Source organism: Nesoenas mayeri, assembly GCF_963082525.1.
Source record: "Nesoenas mayeri genome assembly, chromosome: 11".
In the NCBI taxonomy this organism is placed as follows: domain Eukaryota; kingdom Metazoa; phylum Chordata; class Aves; order Columbiformes; family Columbidae; genus Nesoenas; species Nesoenas mayeri.
The window spans coordinates 19,639,514-19,656,712 of NC_137563.1; the positions used below are offsets into that span (position 1 = coordinate 19,639,514).

Sequence of the window (17,199 nt, forward strand, 5' to 3'; positions counted from 1 at the left end):
CACTCCGCATGGTACGTCGCGACCCTGCTCCCCGCTCCGAATCGGAGCCCCCGACCTCGCAGGGAGGCGAGCGTGCGGCTGGGACTTTCCTGGAGGCAGGGGAACGTTAAGATGTTGAAAGCTCCCCGGCCGAGAGGGGCTGCGCGGACGCCAGGCCACCCGGCTAGTGGGGAGCAGGATGGACAGAGCCGTTGGGGCCGGGAACCGAGGCCGGTAGGGAAGGATGGACACCCAGACCTGCCAGGACAGGCAGCCCAGTGACCACCCCAGCAGCAGCAATTGTAGCAGCAGCAGGAGTAACTGTGAAAGGGAAAGGATCCGGAATCGGATGAAAATGGTGATCGGACAACTGGAAGGCATCTTACAGGAGCTCAAGGAGGTGGCCAAGGAGCTCCGGGAGGTAGGAACGCCCCAGGGTGTCATTGCAGCGGGTCGTGGGAGCTACTGGTCCCAAATGGAGGTGCCGCGTCCCACTGTCTGTCCCCTGCCCCTGGGACTGGGCTGGGGGGAGCAGAACCAGCTGAGAACCCACAACCCATCAGCCCGGCTGGTTTGCAATAAGGATTTTCAAAAAGAGAGGGGAGAAAAAAATAGCTGTGTTTTGTAAAATTGCTCTTGACATTGACACTGGGGTTTGCTCAGAGTTGGGTGGCCCAGCCGAGGCAGCAACTCTGTGGGTGCTGATGGTGGGAGAAGCACCAAGAGGTCGCACACTGGGGCTGCTGGTGCTGTGCGGCAGGCGTGGAGTTGGCTCTGCTCTGCCTGGGGGCTGTTTTTCAGACCCCTTTTCCAAACAGGGATTTGGGCATTGCAGAGGGCACTGAAAATACTGGTGTCATCCCAGGGTGCAATTATGGGGTCCATGGGCTGGACAGGGGGTCAAAGTCTGTCCCATAGCCTGGCTGTTGGGGTCCATTGCTCCTGAAAAAAAAAAACATATATATATATATATATATATATGTATGTATGCACATACACACATATAAAGTGTGGTTGGAGTTTCCTCCCAGTGCAGTGGCACTGCAGAGTGGGTTTGGAGGGGAATTTATTATTTCTAGGGCTCAAGGCTTTGGGTAACACATCTCCAAGGTGGAGGGGAAGTGAACCTGGCCAGGGCTAGTAATTTAGGACATCTATGCAGGTGACATAATCCAGCCAGAGCATCCCTAGAGATTGTCCTTCCTCCTCTTGTGGCTTCCTGCAGCCGAAAACAAACCTGGCCACTCAAAGCAAAAAGCCCCCCTGATTCCCACAATGTCAACATGGAAGCCCAAAACCCCTTTGATGAATCTCTGGTGAATTAAAAATAGTGATAATGGTAATAATCAGGAGGCAGAGCTATTTTCCATTTAGCACGAGCTCACTTCATGCTGGTCCGGGAGCTTAAAGAGGCCTTGAAAGTGAGGATGTGTCAGTTCAGCCCATGGGACCACCACGATCCTACAAGCATCCCTCTTGCCAAGGGTGCGGAGGGCTAAGGACGACTGGGATGGGACAAATCCCTTACCGTTTCAGAACTGAGGCTGAGTTGTGTTTCCCACCAAGCCATGGGTAGCTCCATGGGGTCCCCGTCCAGCTCTTAGGGTCAGAAGAACCTTGAGCATCCCTGCAGGATCCTTGGTAGGCTGCCCAAGTCACATTGTATGCGAGTGTCAGAGTGGAGAAGAGGAGAAGGTGACCTGAGGACACATTCCCTGGGGACACATTGTTGTAAGCATGTCCCTAGACGCTGGTGACCCAACCTCCCAGGCTGGATCCCATAGCTGTCCTGGAACTGCTCCTCACGTCATGGAGCAATAAAACCAGGTCAGCCACGAGGTCCCCATCACAAGGTGGGTCCTAAACTTCAACCCTTCTCCACAGCTCCTACAACATACCCATAAAACTTTGCAGCAATTAGTTGAATTTATACTTAGACAAAACAGCATCAAACTCAGTGAAAGAGCAGGCTCCAGAGCTAAAATACACCAGTCCCACCAGGAGAAACTGGGCTCCAGCAGCTCCATAGAAACAGAGGTCTGGTTTTTGCCAAATCCACAAGGTGTTGGGCATTAGAGTCTTTGGAAATCCAATCCCTTGTCTTCTAGGTCACTCCTAGCTAGTGTGATGGCAACATGTTACGTGGAAATCTTTCAAGCCCACCCAGAAAAGCGTGTGCTAGACAGCAGGCTGGCAAATCGTGAGCTCTAGGATATTGCTGAAAGAGAAAACTATAAAAACAAATAAGTCCCTGTGGTTGTCTACCTTGCATATGGTGAGGTGAGGGCCAGGGCATGGGGACAAGGCTGGGGACAGGCAACTCTGCAGCCCCACACTGATAGCCCTGAGCCTAAATGGGCTCATGAGTGGGGGTCTTAGGAGGGGCTGCTTGGGGTCATTAAATCCCATTAGTGCCCACAGGGCCCTGGCACTTGCAGTATCAGTGTATTCTCCAACGGAGGTGCCATGAAGGCTTCAAAAATGTCCATCCCTGCAGTCACCTCCTCTGTTTTGCCCTTCCCTGCATGATGCTGGAGGGACCCTGGGTCAGACACCATCCACAGCTCCCCAGAACAGTCCCCACTTGATGGCTGTCGCTCCAGATGTCCGTTCGATTCAGGATGCTGTTTTACCAGTTTCTCCGCTCCCACTCTCCCTCTTTTCCCTTTTGTGTATATAATTATTCCCCAGCGCTCCACGACAGGGCTGTATTATGTGTGGGGAAAATTATTATTAAAAGCTTTGATTGAAAAGGCACACTGGAAGTAGAAAGCGGGCAAGAGACAGGCGGGGAAGGCGCTTCCGTCAATGCTGCCGCCCCGGCCTCTTCCCATGGGAATATGGGTGATGCCACGGGGAAAAAGATGTGCCAGGAGGTCCCAGGTGTCTTCACTGCAAGGCTGAGCTTTTTTCCAACCCTTGGATTAGTGGTGGGGTTTGGAAACCACCCCTGGGGTATATTGAGAGGTGGGAAATAAAACCAAACATCTATGCAAGTCTCCCTATGTGCAAATTCTAAATCCTATGGGATGGGTCCTATCACTGCTATAATCCTGACACGAGAGAAGTAGGGGCCCACCAAGCACTGAGGGGTCCCCTCCAAGCCTTGGGCAGGAGGAAAATCCTTCCTGCAGCCCCTTATGATAATAAATAATAATGTCATGATTAGCTGGGAATGCCTGGGAAAGTTCACAGCAAGAAGGCGGCTTATTATTCTAATAATAACCTGTTTTAGAGATCTGCGTGATGATTTTTGAACTATCTAGCAGCTGACGATCTTACAAATGATCCCAAGATCCACGGCGTGATCATTTATAAGCATTAGCTCGGGGAAGAGAGGCCCCTGTAACCCAGCTCCTCTTTGCGAGCTCCAATTAATCATTTATTCCTTATTAAATATTTACTCACCTTGTCTGTGCCAGAGAGAGGTTTGGGAGATGCAGAAGGTCCCTGCTCCGGGAGTGTTTGGCTGTGGGGTCGCGGGGGCTCTGCCAGAGGCTCTTTTCTTCCTCAGAGGAAGGAATTGATGTTCAAGGCGATGGCGTCAAATGCACTTTGATCCCAGCATCTTTCAGCTCCTTCCCCACCACCGGGAATATTTGCATTGCCGAAGGCCACCAAGCCTTTGACGTCCCCTCTTGTCCTCCCACCTCGTCCCTCACCTCTCCAGTACCTTTTTGAGCTTTGAGGAGGTTTAGCTCCTCGCTAGGAAACAGCACGGCCAACAGCTGGAGCCACCAAGCCAGGGACCTTCCTGCTTGATTTGCAGCCGACAACCAAAAATCTCATTAGAAAAACAACAACGCTCCAGATGTTCAACCTCTGCCTCAGCTGGGAAGGTAAAACACCCAATCTGGGGCAGTGGGATGAAGCCCCTTGGTGACACCAACCCAAGTTTAAGGGGAATTATTTTTGCTCCCTATTTTCCCACTGTTTTGAGCAGAAATGTTCTGCTGTCCCAAAACAAAAGGTGGCTCTTTGCAACGAGGTAAAACCTAAAGGTGAGGGAGGATGGGGACATGTCCTCTCTCAGTCACCCCTATGACACCCAAGGACACTCCAACTCTCATCACCTGCTTGTAGGGGGACAGAGGGGACAAGAGCATCGCTGGGGTTTCAACCTGAACCACCCAGGTCTGAATCATCCATTCCTCTCCATGGAAAAGCAGGGAGAAAACACCAAATCCTGCTTTACATTTAAATCCTCAGCAGGTGCCAAGTGTCACATAGGTATTTAACACCCCCCCCGCTGTCACCACCACCCGTTTAAAATAGGAAAAATGCTCCTAAAAATAGCTCCAACTGAGCCACCGCCGATGTGACACTAATCCCTGTGTGCCGTGGTGGGGATGTGCCACCTCCCGGCACCCACCAAGCCCAAACTGCAGCGGGTCCGTTTAATGAGGATGAGCAGGGACCCTGGGTGACAGGGACCCAACTGGAAGCCCATGGAGATGCTCACCCCGAACTTGGTGTTATAATCACCTCCGTCAAAACAGAGGTGATCTCATCTTAGCAGAGGATTTCAGCAGAATCATTTGCTGCCTTATTAAAAAATAATAATAGCTGGGTGTTTCCCAGAGACAGCTCTTTTCCTGCCCTTTCTCCTATTTTTTTCTTGTCACCAAGAAAGGTCTTTTTTTATTTTTGCTCTTTTCTTCCTTTTTCACCCTTTCTTCCCCAGAGGGAAAAAAAAGGGGAGAAAAATATCTGGCAGTGCTTTGGGAACAGAAGCAATCACCTTATCTAATTTCAAGACTTTGACGTGGATCCTCCCAGCTTCCATGTACCTTCAAGGAGAAAAGCCACCCATGGGGCTGGGAACAGGTCCCCATGCAGCACAGCTCAGGAGGGGACTACCAGGCCTAGGCTGAGCTTATCTGTGCTCCTGAGCAGCGTGGGGATCCCAAGTGGGACTGATAGAGGCCATTAAGTAGTATTAGTACCTCTTGAGGTCACCCAGCACAAGGATGGTGTCTGAGCCCAAGGCCTCAGTTTCCCCTCAGCAAAAGTGCCGGAAAAAATGGAGTTATGGGATAACGGCAGCATAAAAATTATGGAGAGATGTGCCGTGGTTAATTATTCCTAGGGATGAGGAAGTCTGACACCCGTTGGTGAACCGTGGCACCCGCAGAGATACAGCGGGGTGTGAGGAGAAGGAATTAAGATGTGTCTGGCAAGATATCGCCCACTGATTTGTCTTCCCTCCCTTATTCGGGGAATTTTGTGGCTGATTTCCACCAGGAAAGGATGTGCAGAAGGGCAAGGCAAGGAAAAAAGACAGAGAAAGAAAGGCAGTGATGCCAAATAACCAGAAAAACAAAAATCCATGAAGAAAGCACCTGGAAAAAGCCAAGCAAAGGGGTTTTTTTGTTCCCAGATGCTCCGAGTGCGGGATGGAGGGGCCAGAGAGCCGCGGGAGGGCCCAATGCCCAGGGGTGCTCATGGCAGGGAGGTGGGGAAAGGATAAAATGCATCAGTTGGGTGCACAAACAGATACTGGGGGTGTCAAGGGGTTCCCCCTGGACCCCCTCCTAGTCTGCCGCTGCCCACCCCCTGCTTGGCAGCGCTGGGGCCGGCCAGGCCCTCTGCCAGCATCCCTGGAGAGCTGGGGGGGCGAGGCAGCCACCCTGCCAAAAATACGCATTTCAGACTGCTACTGAGTTGAATTTTCACGTCGTGCTGTGCCTCCCACCCAAAATAAAGCCCCCCCCCCCGCACATGTATCTACACAGAGAAACACCCACCAAGAAGTAGCACAGAGAAACAGCACCGGCTCCATTCGGATGCCACAGCAGCAGGGGACCGAGCGCATCAGCGTGGTAGGGGGTGACAGTGTTGGCGACAGTGTTGTCCCTGCAACCCCCTTGCACCTTCCCATGTATTTTGTCCCATGAGCTTGGGACCTTTTCCACCCCCTGCCTCAGTTTCCCCACCTACAGAGCCACCTTTTCCAGGCGGTAGCCGCTGGTGGCTCCTACAGTGCAGTGTGAGGGACTGATGGATGCTACACGCACAGGGATTTGGGGTGACATTCAAGGTTCCAGGGGACAAGGCAGACTGCAGTGCCACCCGGGGAAGGGCCCATCCTGCTGTACCAATCATGTGGGGGCACCCGAGGCTTCAGCCCCTGCTCGGGGCTCCAACTCATCACACATGTGGTGCTGAGGAAAACAGCAGAAAATTAGGGACGGGGTTTTATTCTGGGAGGGTCCTGTCCGGTGTCTCCTCCCTGCCCATCTGTCCGTCCGTTTGTCCGCAGGTGGTGAGCCAGATCGACCGCCTGACGTCCGACTTCGAGTTCGAGCTGGAGCCGGATGACTGGACGACGGCGACAGCCAGCAGCACGTCCAGCAGCGACAAGGGGGGAGGCGCCTTCGAGCTGGGACCCCTCGACTTCACCACCTCCGACATCCTCTCCGACAGCTGGGAATTCTGCTCCTTCCTGGATGCTTCCACCCCCTCTGACCCCGGCGACGGTCCTGAGCCCCCGCGGCCGCAGCCTCCGTCATCCCGCCAGCCTGATTACCGGCTGATGAACGGGGGGATCCCCATCACCAATGGTCCCCGAGGCGGGGGGACCCCGGATTCCTCCAGCGAGGAGGCGTTTGGCAGCACAACAGCCGGTCAGAAGCTCCCGCATCCCCGGCCGGCCGGCACACGGGAACGGGTGCGATTCAGCGACAAGGTGCTTTACCACGCTCTGTGCTGCGACGACGACCAGGACGGTGACAGCACGGTGTCCCTGGGGGATGATGGCCCCGAGGAACCCGGGAGGAAGGTGCCACCTTCCAAGCATCCTTCCAGCGGCGGTGGCGGAGCCCCAGCGCGGCGGCTGACGAGGAACAGCAGCACCCAGACCGTAGCCGACAAAAGCACCCAGACGGTGCTGCCTTATATCCCGGCCAAGCAGAAAATGAAAAATAAGAACTGACGCACGGATTTCGGGGAGGGCGGGTGGATGGGGGGACTCTTGGGGAGGGACAGAAAAATATATATATAAATATATAAATATATATATTTCAATAAATCGATACTAATAATAAAATTGACATGAAAAGGTGGCAAAGAAGACAAATGTCCCCACTACCTACCGGTCGTTTTTGAGGCTCAGGGAATTTTAAACTGGTTTTTATGTGGACAGAAGCTTCCGATCAATAAACCGTCCATCATGGAGAAATAATAACAATAACATATATATTATATGTATATATGTGCCAAGGAAGGGAAATCTATATGGAGGGGAGAACCAGGTTGTAGACGGGGATGCAGCGATGCTGGAGTAAGGGTGGCTGGACCAGGGAGGGCAAATGTCCCTCCTTGGGACCTTTTATCCCTGTTTGGCTTAAAAATAGCTGGTGTGATCTGCTTTATTGTCTGAATGTCCAGTTGTCACCGGAGCTGTCACCTCCCCAGGTGCCATGAGACCCAAGAAGAGGTCCCTACTTCTAGTTTGGCATTTCAAAAGCTGCAGCTTCAATTTGGGGGTGGGGAAAAGTGGAATCGCTCTAAAAAATGAAGGAAATCTGGGCCTCTAAATCCACCCTTGGCATATTTTTTTATGGCTTCCAGGTTTTGCCAAAGCCTCCAACATCCAAAAGCAGCACCAGGTCCTGGAGACGACCCCCTGTGTCCTCCCCATGGGCAATTCCTCCCGCAGAGCTGCGTTTGCACCACCAGCCCTCCAGCATCCCTGGCACGATGGTGTTTGTTCCAAACCTGGCAGGAAAACTCCACCACCTTGACTCCTCCTTTTTAATCCAGGTCAGAGATGCTCCATTTCAAGCCTTTTCCCAATGTCACTGCGGAGCCAGGACCCTCACTGCCACCCTGCTGCCACAGGCAAAGGATGCAACAGTGACCAAAACTCTCAGAATTCAACCCAAATCATGGCAGGAGAAAAACCTTGCAGCCAAATTATTATATGTTGAATTACCTTTCTTTTTTCCTTCCTTTTTTTACTTTTTAGGACCCAAGGGACATGGCATCACCTGGGGATGTGCAGAGCCTGGAACATCCATCAGGGTCCCCACCAGGACACCCCTGGGAGAGGGAAGAGCCACCCAAAGGGGGAAAAATGATGTTGATGATGCTGATGCATCATCTTCCTCAGCATCTCCGCCTACCCCAAGGGAACAACCCGCCCCTGTTTTTTCACAAATATGGCCATCAAAGGGTGGGATGTCTCCATTCCACATCCCAAAAAGGGGACAGTTGGGCTCAGCCAGCACAGGGAGATAAGGGATAGGACAACTCTGCTCCCTCCACTACTTCACATGTCAACAGCTGGTTACTTATTTATTTTTATGAGCTTTTTACAGCCCCATTGTAAAAGCATGATTAATAGATGTAGCTTTGTTCTTTAATAACTCCTCCCGAAGGATGCCAGGAAGAAGACAAGGGAAAAATTGAGAGCAGCCAGAGTTGCAGAAGGAGATGCTTTTCAGCTCATCCACATCTGGGGACATCTGCATCGCCTGCAGCCCTGGAATGAGCTGCCAAGGCAGCCAGAGGGGAAACTGAGGCACGGCGTGGGATGCAAAGCTCAGGGCAAAGCTGCTCACCTTGAGGATGGCGATTTAAAGCCAAGTTCTGCAGCCGGGGTCATATGGACAAGGGTAATATCTTCTTTCCCCCACATTTCTATTAAGAATGAATTTACAGCCGTGCAAGCTTTATTTCCTGCTCTCCGATAAATCCAAGGGACAGCGGCTGGATTAACCTTTCGGGCCTACAATGGATGGAGAAAACACCATAAACCAGGGGTAAATAGAGAGGGGGCAACTCCTCCACTCCCCTTTGCTCAGGGTAAAAGGTAATAAAAGCCACTGCTGATATACACAGAAGCACAGGCCATGTCCTTGATGCTTCTCTGCACACCCAGAGGGATTTTGCTATTATTATTTAGCAGGAAAACCTGCTGGTTTGGGGGGTTTTTACAGTAAAATTCAAGGGAATAGGAATGATTATTAACACAAACGTGGAGAAACTGTTCAAACTAGTTACACCAGTAACAAAGTTGTTATTGATATAATTAATTTCACTACCAGCCTCACTATTAATGATGAATTAATGGACTTTGCTCTTGCAGGAACAAGGTCCTGCTCATCAGAGTCACTGCCCACGGCTGCAGGGAGCACAATGTGGGATAGAGCCAGAACAGGATTGGGAAAACACCTTAACTTTCTCTTGACATGATATATTACCAAATTAATAAGGCTTTCCCCCACAGCATCCCATGTCCTCCATCCCCAATCACTCCCTGGACCCCAAAACCTGTTCACAAGCACCCAAAACAACCAGGGAGGCACCAGAGCCATCAAAGGAAAGGCCAAAGGGTTTCTGTTTCCTTCAAGAAGCAATTAAAAAATGTCTGCAAATAAAATGAGGACACAGCCCGGTGAAAGATCCAGAACAGGAGGTACCTCTGCCACACATCCCGCTGGTTTTTGACTGGGAAGGATGCCCGATGCTGGAGCTTTGCTGGGCTTTAAAGCAGAATTGTAGCTTCATATTCAAATCCTCCAGCTCTGACCCTCCCCATGGCGCCTGTTTGAGTTGACCTGAATTACGAGAGGCTCTGCTGGGGTTTGTGTTTTGAAGAAGCTCCTCTGGTTCTCACCCAATCCCTCCAGGCTCGTGAAATCCAGCTGGAAAGTTTCCCCTCAGAATAAGCCGTCTCGCTACATCTCGCTTCAGCAAGGGCTGAAAATAGACCCCGACTGCCTGGAGACTTCACTTCTGAGCTCGCTGACGTGAAATGCAGCCGTCTAAGTGGATAACGGGATATTTTCCAGCCGAAGGAAGAGCTCCAGCTCGGGGTCAGGCTTTGGGAAGGCCAGTTCTGCAGGGGATGGGAGCCCAAACTGCACCCACAAGCCCCTGTTCTCATCCAAACCTTCACTTTTGGCTTCCCAAGGGTGGTATCTCCATAAACAGATGCAGCTTTTTTGCTCGGATCTATTAGGATCTGCTCTCAGGGGACTGCAGCAACCTCTCCCCACACAGAGTTGGGCTGGATTTTGCATAGGCCTGGCTCAGACCAGGCTACAACCAGCTCCTCCTGGCAAAATCATCCCCAAATACTGAACCGCCTGCACTGCTCAGGGCTGGTTGCTCGCTGTGGCTGGAAGACAAATGCTTTGTTTTTGAAGGGAGAGGCTATGCCTCCTGCCTCTGCTAATGTACAGCATCTTGTCTTATTTGTTCCTCGCTGTTCCACGGCTGAATTACTGCAAGTGATGTACCGGCGCTTTGTACGACGATGCTTCTTCAGAGCTGCAAAAAGAGTGCTCCTTCATCCTCGCTTGCTGGCTTTCGGGAGTTAAATTCATCGCGTGCTCTGCCAGGTGGCCACTGAGGCTCTTCACTCCTCATCCTCACCCATCCATCTAGAACGTTGCTCTCCATGAGAAGAAAAGGAGCATCCCCCCAAAACAACCATCCCTGGAGTTCAGGTTGATTTTGCTCCATGGTGCAGCAAGCTGGGGGTCGCATCCGCCGTGCCTTTCTTATCTCCAGCCTCGGAGGCAGATAACTCACCAGCAGCAGTTATCTCCTCGCAAGAAAAGGCTGCATGGGGAGGAAGCAAGGAGCTTTGCACTGTGCAGAGCACTCCCACGCTGCTCACAGCACCCCAAACTGTGCCCACCCAGCCCTCTCTCCCCAAGGAGCTCTCATAGCATCCCTCATCACTTCACCTTCTCACCTCCAGCCCAGCACATCCATGTGGGAGGGGGAAAGCGGCTTCAGGGGCACCCAGTGACTCATGGATTCACCCCAATGCAATTTGGCACTAAAACCCCAGCCAGAGCAGCTCCCCTGCTCGCACTCCTCTGCCAACCAAGCCCTCCTGGCAGCCACGGGATGGAGATGCATAAGCCAAACCCAGACAGACATGGGCCTGAAATGGGTGCTTATGGCCACGGCACACTAATTAATCATTGTTTGCGCCTAGTACTTGCCAGCCTGTAATTTCCCAGCTTGCCAGGGGGCTCCGTACTGCAGGATGCCTGCTGATCGCTCTGTGGCCAGGACAGCTTCCCTGTGATTATGCTTGGGCTGATAACCCCAGGATGGAACAGTGGCAGAGGACATCTGATGAAAAAACCACCCAAACAACTAAAAGAGGGAATGATGGGGAGCAGGGCTAGATACCCAGCAATGGGCAGGAGCCTTCAACAAGATAGAAAGGGGGAAAATGGTGTCAACAGGGAGCTCAGAGCATCAGGAAGGCAGTGGGGATGAAGGTCCAAAGCAACGTGAGTAGAAGCTGGTGGGCAACGGGCATGGCTGGAAAGCAGCATCCCTGCAGCCCAGCTCAAGCTGGGATCAATGACCACAGGCTGAGCTTAAATGGGCTCCTGAGGCCACAGGCAGGGTGTGAGTGGGTGTCCCAGGAGAGGCTGCCTGGGCCATTTAATGTCCCTGGGGTGGTGGGAGGCCAGATTTGAGGTGAAAATCTCTGCCTGACCTGCTGAGCTGATCCAGCAGCTCCACCAGCACCTCTAGCCCAGCTAACCCGCTTCTCCAGTGGCTGCAGCTCCTGGAGCTCAACCCTCCAGAACCTCAACTTGGCCCTTGCTATGCCAATGGGAAACGTAGATTCATTTATTATGTTATCTCGCCTTCTAAAATTAATTTTCTGGGTGCTCTGCCACCACTGGGTGGCAGTGGGAACACACGTGTGCCCCACACAAGGGCTGTCTCCATCCTCATCAACCCTTCCGAGACCTGGGATAACGTGGTGGCCCCATGTCACCTCACCTTTGTGGGTGGATGTTGTCACCACCCCATGTGCTTCACCCCTAGGGGGGGACATGGGGACAAGGCAGCTTTGGCCTGGCCACATTCTGAAGAGCATCTCCCCAAAAAACAACCAGAAAAGGCAAATTTAAAGCCAAAAGCGTTTCTTATCTCCACACCCTGGTGGCAACAGCAACCTGGGTCTTGCCTTGACCATGGGATGAAGGTGCTGGGCCAGATCATCCCCTGTTTGCAGGGCAGCATCCCCATGACGATCCCCAGCCCCCCTGAAGCCACCGGGTCCAGCTGAGCCCGCTGAAACGCAGCCGCACCGGAGGAGCCCTGGAGGTACTTGTAAGACAAGGGCTGACATGCTTGATGGGACTTCTTAATTAGATCTCGCTAAACCAAAACGCACCGGGGCTCCCCTGGCAGAACAGCATCAGACAAAACATTAATCACGCTCCAAATAAATAATTAAAACTTTGGGTCTCTTAGAAGGAAGGGGAAAAAAAAAAACATACACCAAACCACACAGACCACACAAACAAGAAAAATCAAAGGCATCAGTGCTAGCCCATAATATGGAGCAATGCTACTGGGTCTGGCAATGGGGAGGGAGCAGAGCTGTGTCCCCAAAGCCACCTGAGCCAAGTGGGATACAACGTACTCATGGAAATCTATGCCCAAAGTCCTAAGAGGTGTCAGGATGAGGTTGGAGACCTTGTAACTTCACACCTGGAGTTGCAGGATTATAACCCCATCTCAGCTGTATGCTAAGAAATGGGGTTTAAAAGGTATTTCCCTAGTAGCTGGCTCATGCAGTGCCCTGGGACATCATCGCTGGTTCACCTCTGGGACACCACCCATGGTCACCTTTGGGATGCTGGACAATGCCCAGATCTCAGGTTTTGCCAAATGCCTGATGAAGCATGAGAAAATCTGTTCACCCAGCACTTAAGAAACACTTTTGGGAAAACACAACAACAACAAAAAAGGCTTAAAAAAAAGAAAGCTCTCCTTTCTTGTCCCCGCTTAGCCGGAATGGAGATGATTATTCAGTATAAGCAACACAGAGCTTAAATTATTAATGGAACCATTTGCACCAAAGAGCAGGATTGAGGCAGAGCTGGTCCTGTCCCTCCCATCTCCCTGCCCACACCGGTGGGATGCAGGAACATGCCTTGGGACCACACAATCCCCATCCCTGCATCAGCCTTGGCCAGAGACTCTGGTGCAAGTTTAAAGGGGGAAGAAAATGGGGGACAAAAAAGGTATGAGGGGCTGCAGAGGGACCATTTTCCCCCTGCGTGACCATTGAGATCACTTGGTACCAGCCTTCACAAGCAAAACAGCTTTCTTCTTCTTTACCTTTCCTACAATATATTTATTAAAGAGCAATCTATATTCATTAAAAAGCAAAGCCAGGGTGATGGTGGGATGGGGCTGCTCCCCTTGCTACACCAATGAGTTGACAGTTGCTGAAGAATTTGATTTAGCTTCTGGTTTTCCTCCCTGTAAGGCTGTGATGCTACAGGGAAATAAGGTGTTTTCTGCCAAGGATGCTGCTAACCCAGAAAGTGGGCAGCATCCCTGACCTTCCTCATCCTCCCAGCACAGCACCTGAGTACTGAACTCACCAGGACTAAAGGACTCCACCAAAACCAGCTTTATCACATTAATATTTACTGGTAATGAAGTCAGCTAACACTTAAAACTCCAATCAAATTAGGGAAGCTATAATGAACAAGAAGTGGTGCATTAATTCATTAGCAGGGAATTACGCTACATTATCTCAGCAAATACAGCAAAACTTTAATTGACTGGCGGTGTTTTCAAATGGCTTTTGCTCCTTTGTCTCCATTTACACTGTGGTGTCTTTTTCTGGCAGCAAAGACAGGAGAAGTGAATTAACTCCTGCTCCTTGGGGAAATGCCTTTGTCTCTTGGATGGGAACAAATACCCAGAAAAGATACTAGAAATTTTCCTTTTCAGTTCCTTCTGCATGGGGAAAATGAATGTTATTTATAATAAGCAACTTAAGTGCTCAGGAAACACCTTTGCAAAGGTCACTGCCTGTAAAAGCTCTGCTAGCAGCATCAAGACTTAAAATAACATTCTAAGATAAAAAGGAGAGGGGGAGGAAAAACTTGTAGCAACTTCCTTGAATATTAATATACGTAATTGGGAAATTAGCCCTGAGACCCAGCTGCCACTTTGTACATGCTTAATACATAAAGTTCGGTATCAAAAAGTAACATCCTCTTTAATGCCCACAGACCTGTGCAGATGCATAGGGCTGAGAACAGACACAACTCAATAAATCCCTGCACCCTTCGCATCCAAGCGCATCCCATGTGGGGTGATTTCCACTTGCAAGAGCCAGCTCATATCCCCTCTACCCCTACCTCTTCACTTAAAACATAACACACAGAGAAACTCCAGTCTTTAAAAACACCAGAGGGTATTTTTCATGCTTTTTCACAGTACAGGGAGTATTTATTTCTTTTTAATGAGCTTCCTATGGCTTCACAAATCTCCAGGAGCTGCTGATTTAGGGACAGCTCTGCAGTAGGAGAGTGTGGCTAAAGCCCCTTAGCTGGGGTCTAAGGGCAGCAAATAAAGCAGGCTGAGATCCCAAAGGCATTTGAGGCAGAAATAAGATCCTTGGGACATCAGGAAGTTGATTCCCAGCGGTAAATAGAATGTGGAAAGGAGCTCCTTGCACCACAGCAGCTGCAGCAACATGTTTAAATGGCCAGGTCTGCACCAGATCCATGCAGCATTTAAGGCAAGAGTGCTCTTGGATTGGAAAAAAAACCACCACACACAGAACAGCAATAAATAACACTGGGAAGTCCTTGGGCTGCACAGATGTAGCTCCCTGCAGCCGCAGGGCTCCACAAGCCAGGTTCTGTTTGTATTTAATTACAAGGCAGGCAGCTCCAGGATCTTCAGGGAGGCTTCTTGCTTTCAAAACCGAGAAATAAACCCCTGAAATGACACCCCGGCCTCAGCAACCTGGAGTTTTCCATCACATCTAGAAATTTAGGTTAAAAAAGGCAACCAACCTACCTTACAGAGCAGGAATCCTTTGCAGAAAAGCCCCTTTGCTGTAGGGCAGGTGACAGTGCAATAAAGGGGACAGTCCCATGGGATGCACTGAATCACCTGGTCAAATATCCTGCTTAAATATAAACCCCAACCCCCTGAGTGGATGATGAGGGTGCACTGGTCTTGGTAAGTCTTCCATTAACTAATTATTCTACCCTGCCTTTAATTGTTCTTGCTGAGGTGGGTGTTAGCACTCTCATCACTTCCACAGCACAAATCTGCAAATGAACATACCAAGCAGCTCATTTTTACCTTTAAATTCCTGTAAGAAGTACCTAATAATTCTCCTGTGTGGCAAATTATTTTTCTTTTAATTAATTGCCTTGAAGGCCACTTACAGCCTATCACCAACATCTCCATGTAACAGGGTACTTCCAGCAAACTGGAGACACACATGAATAACCCCCACACATCCTTGTTCGCGTTATTAATTCCTACACATTGATTGCTCCGCCAACATCCACAGCTTTCTAATTAAGTCTTCACTCAGATGCTCATGTGTGCAAGCAAAATGAATGCTAATAAAGGCCAGAAGCAGCAGTTCTGGGATTGGGGTTGCTGGTGTTCACAGGTGGGGAAGAGCAGGTGAGTTGAGCATCACCACCAGCACATACCACATATTTTCTCTCTTTAAGAGAATGAGAACACTAGGTCCTTTTGTTGGTAGATTCTTGGGAGGATGGGAAGAAAGTGGCTTTATAGAGGAGTGAGGAACCTTAAGACAGATGGTTAGAGGACCATGCATGTGGGACCACCGATGAAGGACAATCTCCAGCACCAGCAGCCCTTTGGCACAGTGACATCCCAGCCTGGCCACACACTCAGCCCAGCCTCACGCTTTGCATCACAGTAAAAAAATTCATTAAAAAAACAATAGTTTTTAATCTTCTGTAGCTCCTTCAGGATGTAGCTGGTGCATAAAACATGAAGGCTGACAGCCTGATCTGGGAAGATTTCAGCCCAAAACAAAAGCTTACATAGCTGCTTCATTTTTTCACCTGATTATTTCAGCTCAGCTGCTTAATTTCTTGAAAACAGAAGCAGAAACATTTGCCCTAAGCACAGACATCCCCAAGCTTTCCAACCCAGCCTGCCCAAGGAGGCCATTCCTGCTCCAAGCCCATGGAGCACAAACGCCAATTTAATTTCTCAGTGTGAGGAAAGGCTCATTTACAGGGCTGTAGCTGCACTCAGGCTTTGTTGGAGAATGTCGTATGGAGAATCAGCATCACTAGATTGCAGCCTAATGGTTGGGGGTTTGTAGCCCAAAGAGCTTCAGGGCAGAAGTACCATTTCCAGCCTTGAGCTGCCAAATCTAAGTAATGTCTTTAACAGCAGCAGTTTTCCAAAGACACTAGCAAAAGCAAAAGGACCAAACAGCTGAGAACTGGGGCTTCTGGCATTGCTCTGAGATTAATTTGCTGCTTTGCACTTTTTTTTGCTCCTTATCCAGGGCCAAGAGCAGTTTCCTCAGCTCAGAAAAAGCTGTTGTAAGCATCAGGTCTCTGACTTCCCTATTCATCCTCTTTCTTTTAATCATAGAGTGACCAGCCATCCAGCCATCACCCCTGCTTCTTATATAGCCAAGGCCATACCAACCAGAAGTACCACCCATCTTCGGCGCTTCTCCATCTCCAATACCAAGTCTTTCACAGTTGTCCCAGTAGCAGAAGCCATGCTCAGCCTCAGCACCCACAGAAATCCCAGGGTTAGAGCCACCTCCTTATCCAGGCTACAACAAACCCAAGACAGAACTTCTGTTATCATGTTCTCCAGTATCATCACTGATAAGGAGGAGCAAACTGGACTTCTAGAACCAGGAATCCATTTAAGATCATATAGTCTTCCCTCATTCACCTGAAAACAGGAGCCATACCTTGTTTGCAGGCAGTGTTTTGGATTCCTTGCTGTCCGGCACAGTTTTGCAGGCCGGGCATCCACCACTCACGGAACCTCAACAGGACATTTGGAAAGTCCTCCTGCAGAGAGGCACCTTCCATCTCCAAGTGCTGTGGTTTGGGAGATGCTTTCAGGTTGCAACAGCTCTGCACATCTTTGGTTCATTGGTGGCTTCCCAAGAGCTTGTGGCCACCTCCACAGTAGACGGCTTATCTGGAGGATAGTCCATGAGGACAACCCCAGCTCCCATTTGAGCAGAGCAAAGGCTGCCTGCTGCCCCTTCTCCCCACTGAAGACACAGGAAAGGACAGAAACACTTCTCTTTATTCAGATTGAGGAGTTACAATTAGGCTCCAGGAGGGCAGCTACATTTTTCTGCACACAAGAAACAACCCAAGAGCAGTTAAGCTCAGAACAGTGGCTGCTGTGAGCAGGGCAACTTGGACCAGCATTGGAAGCCCT

At 50.4% G+C, this 17,199-nt stretch overlaps 1 protein-coding gene across 1 annotated transcript; it reads left to right on the plus strand.

The window, feature by feature from the left end:
- Nucleotides 1–223: 223 nt before the first annotated feature.
- INSYN1 (inhibitory synaptic factor 1) lies at nucleotides 224–6,913 on the plus strand (the record flags this gene model as incomplete). Its single annotated transcript, XM_080351422.1, has 2 exons — nucleotides 224–400; nucleotides 6,242–6,913. The coding sequence occupies 2 exons, from the start codon at nucleotides 224–226 to the stop codon at nucleotides 6,911–6,913; spliced, it is 849 nt and encodes a 282-aa protein (XP_080207548.1).
- Nucleotides 6,914–17,199: the final 10,286 nt, after the last annotated feature.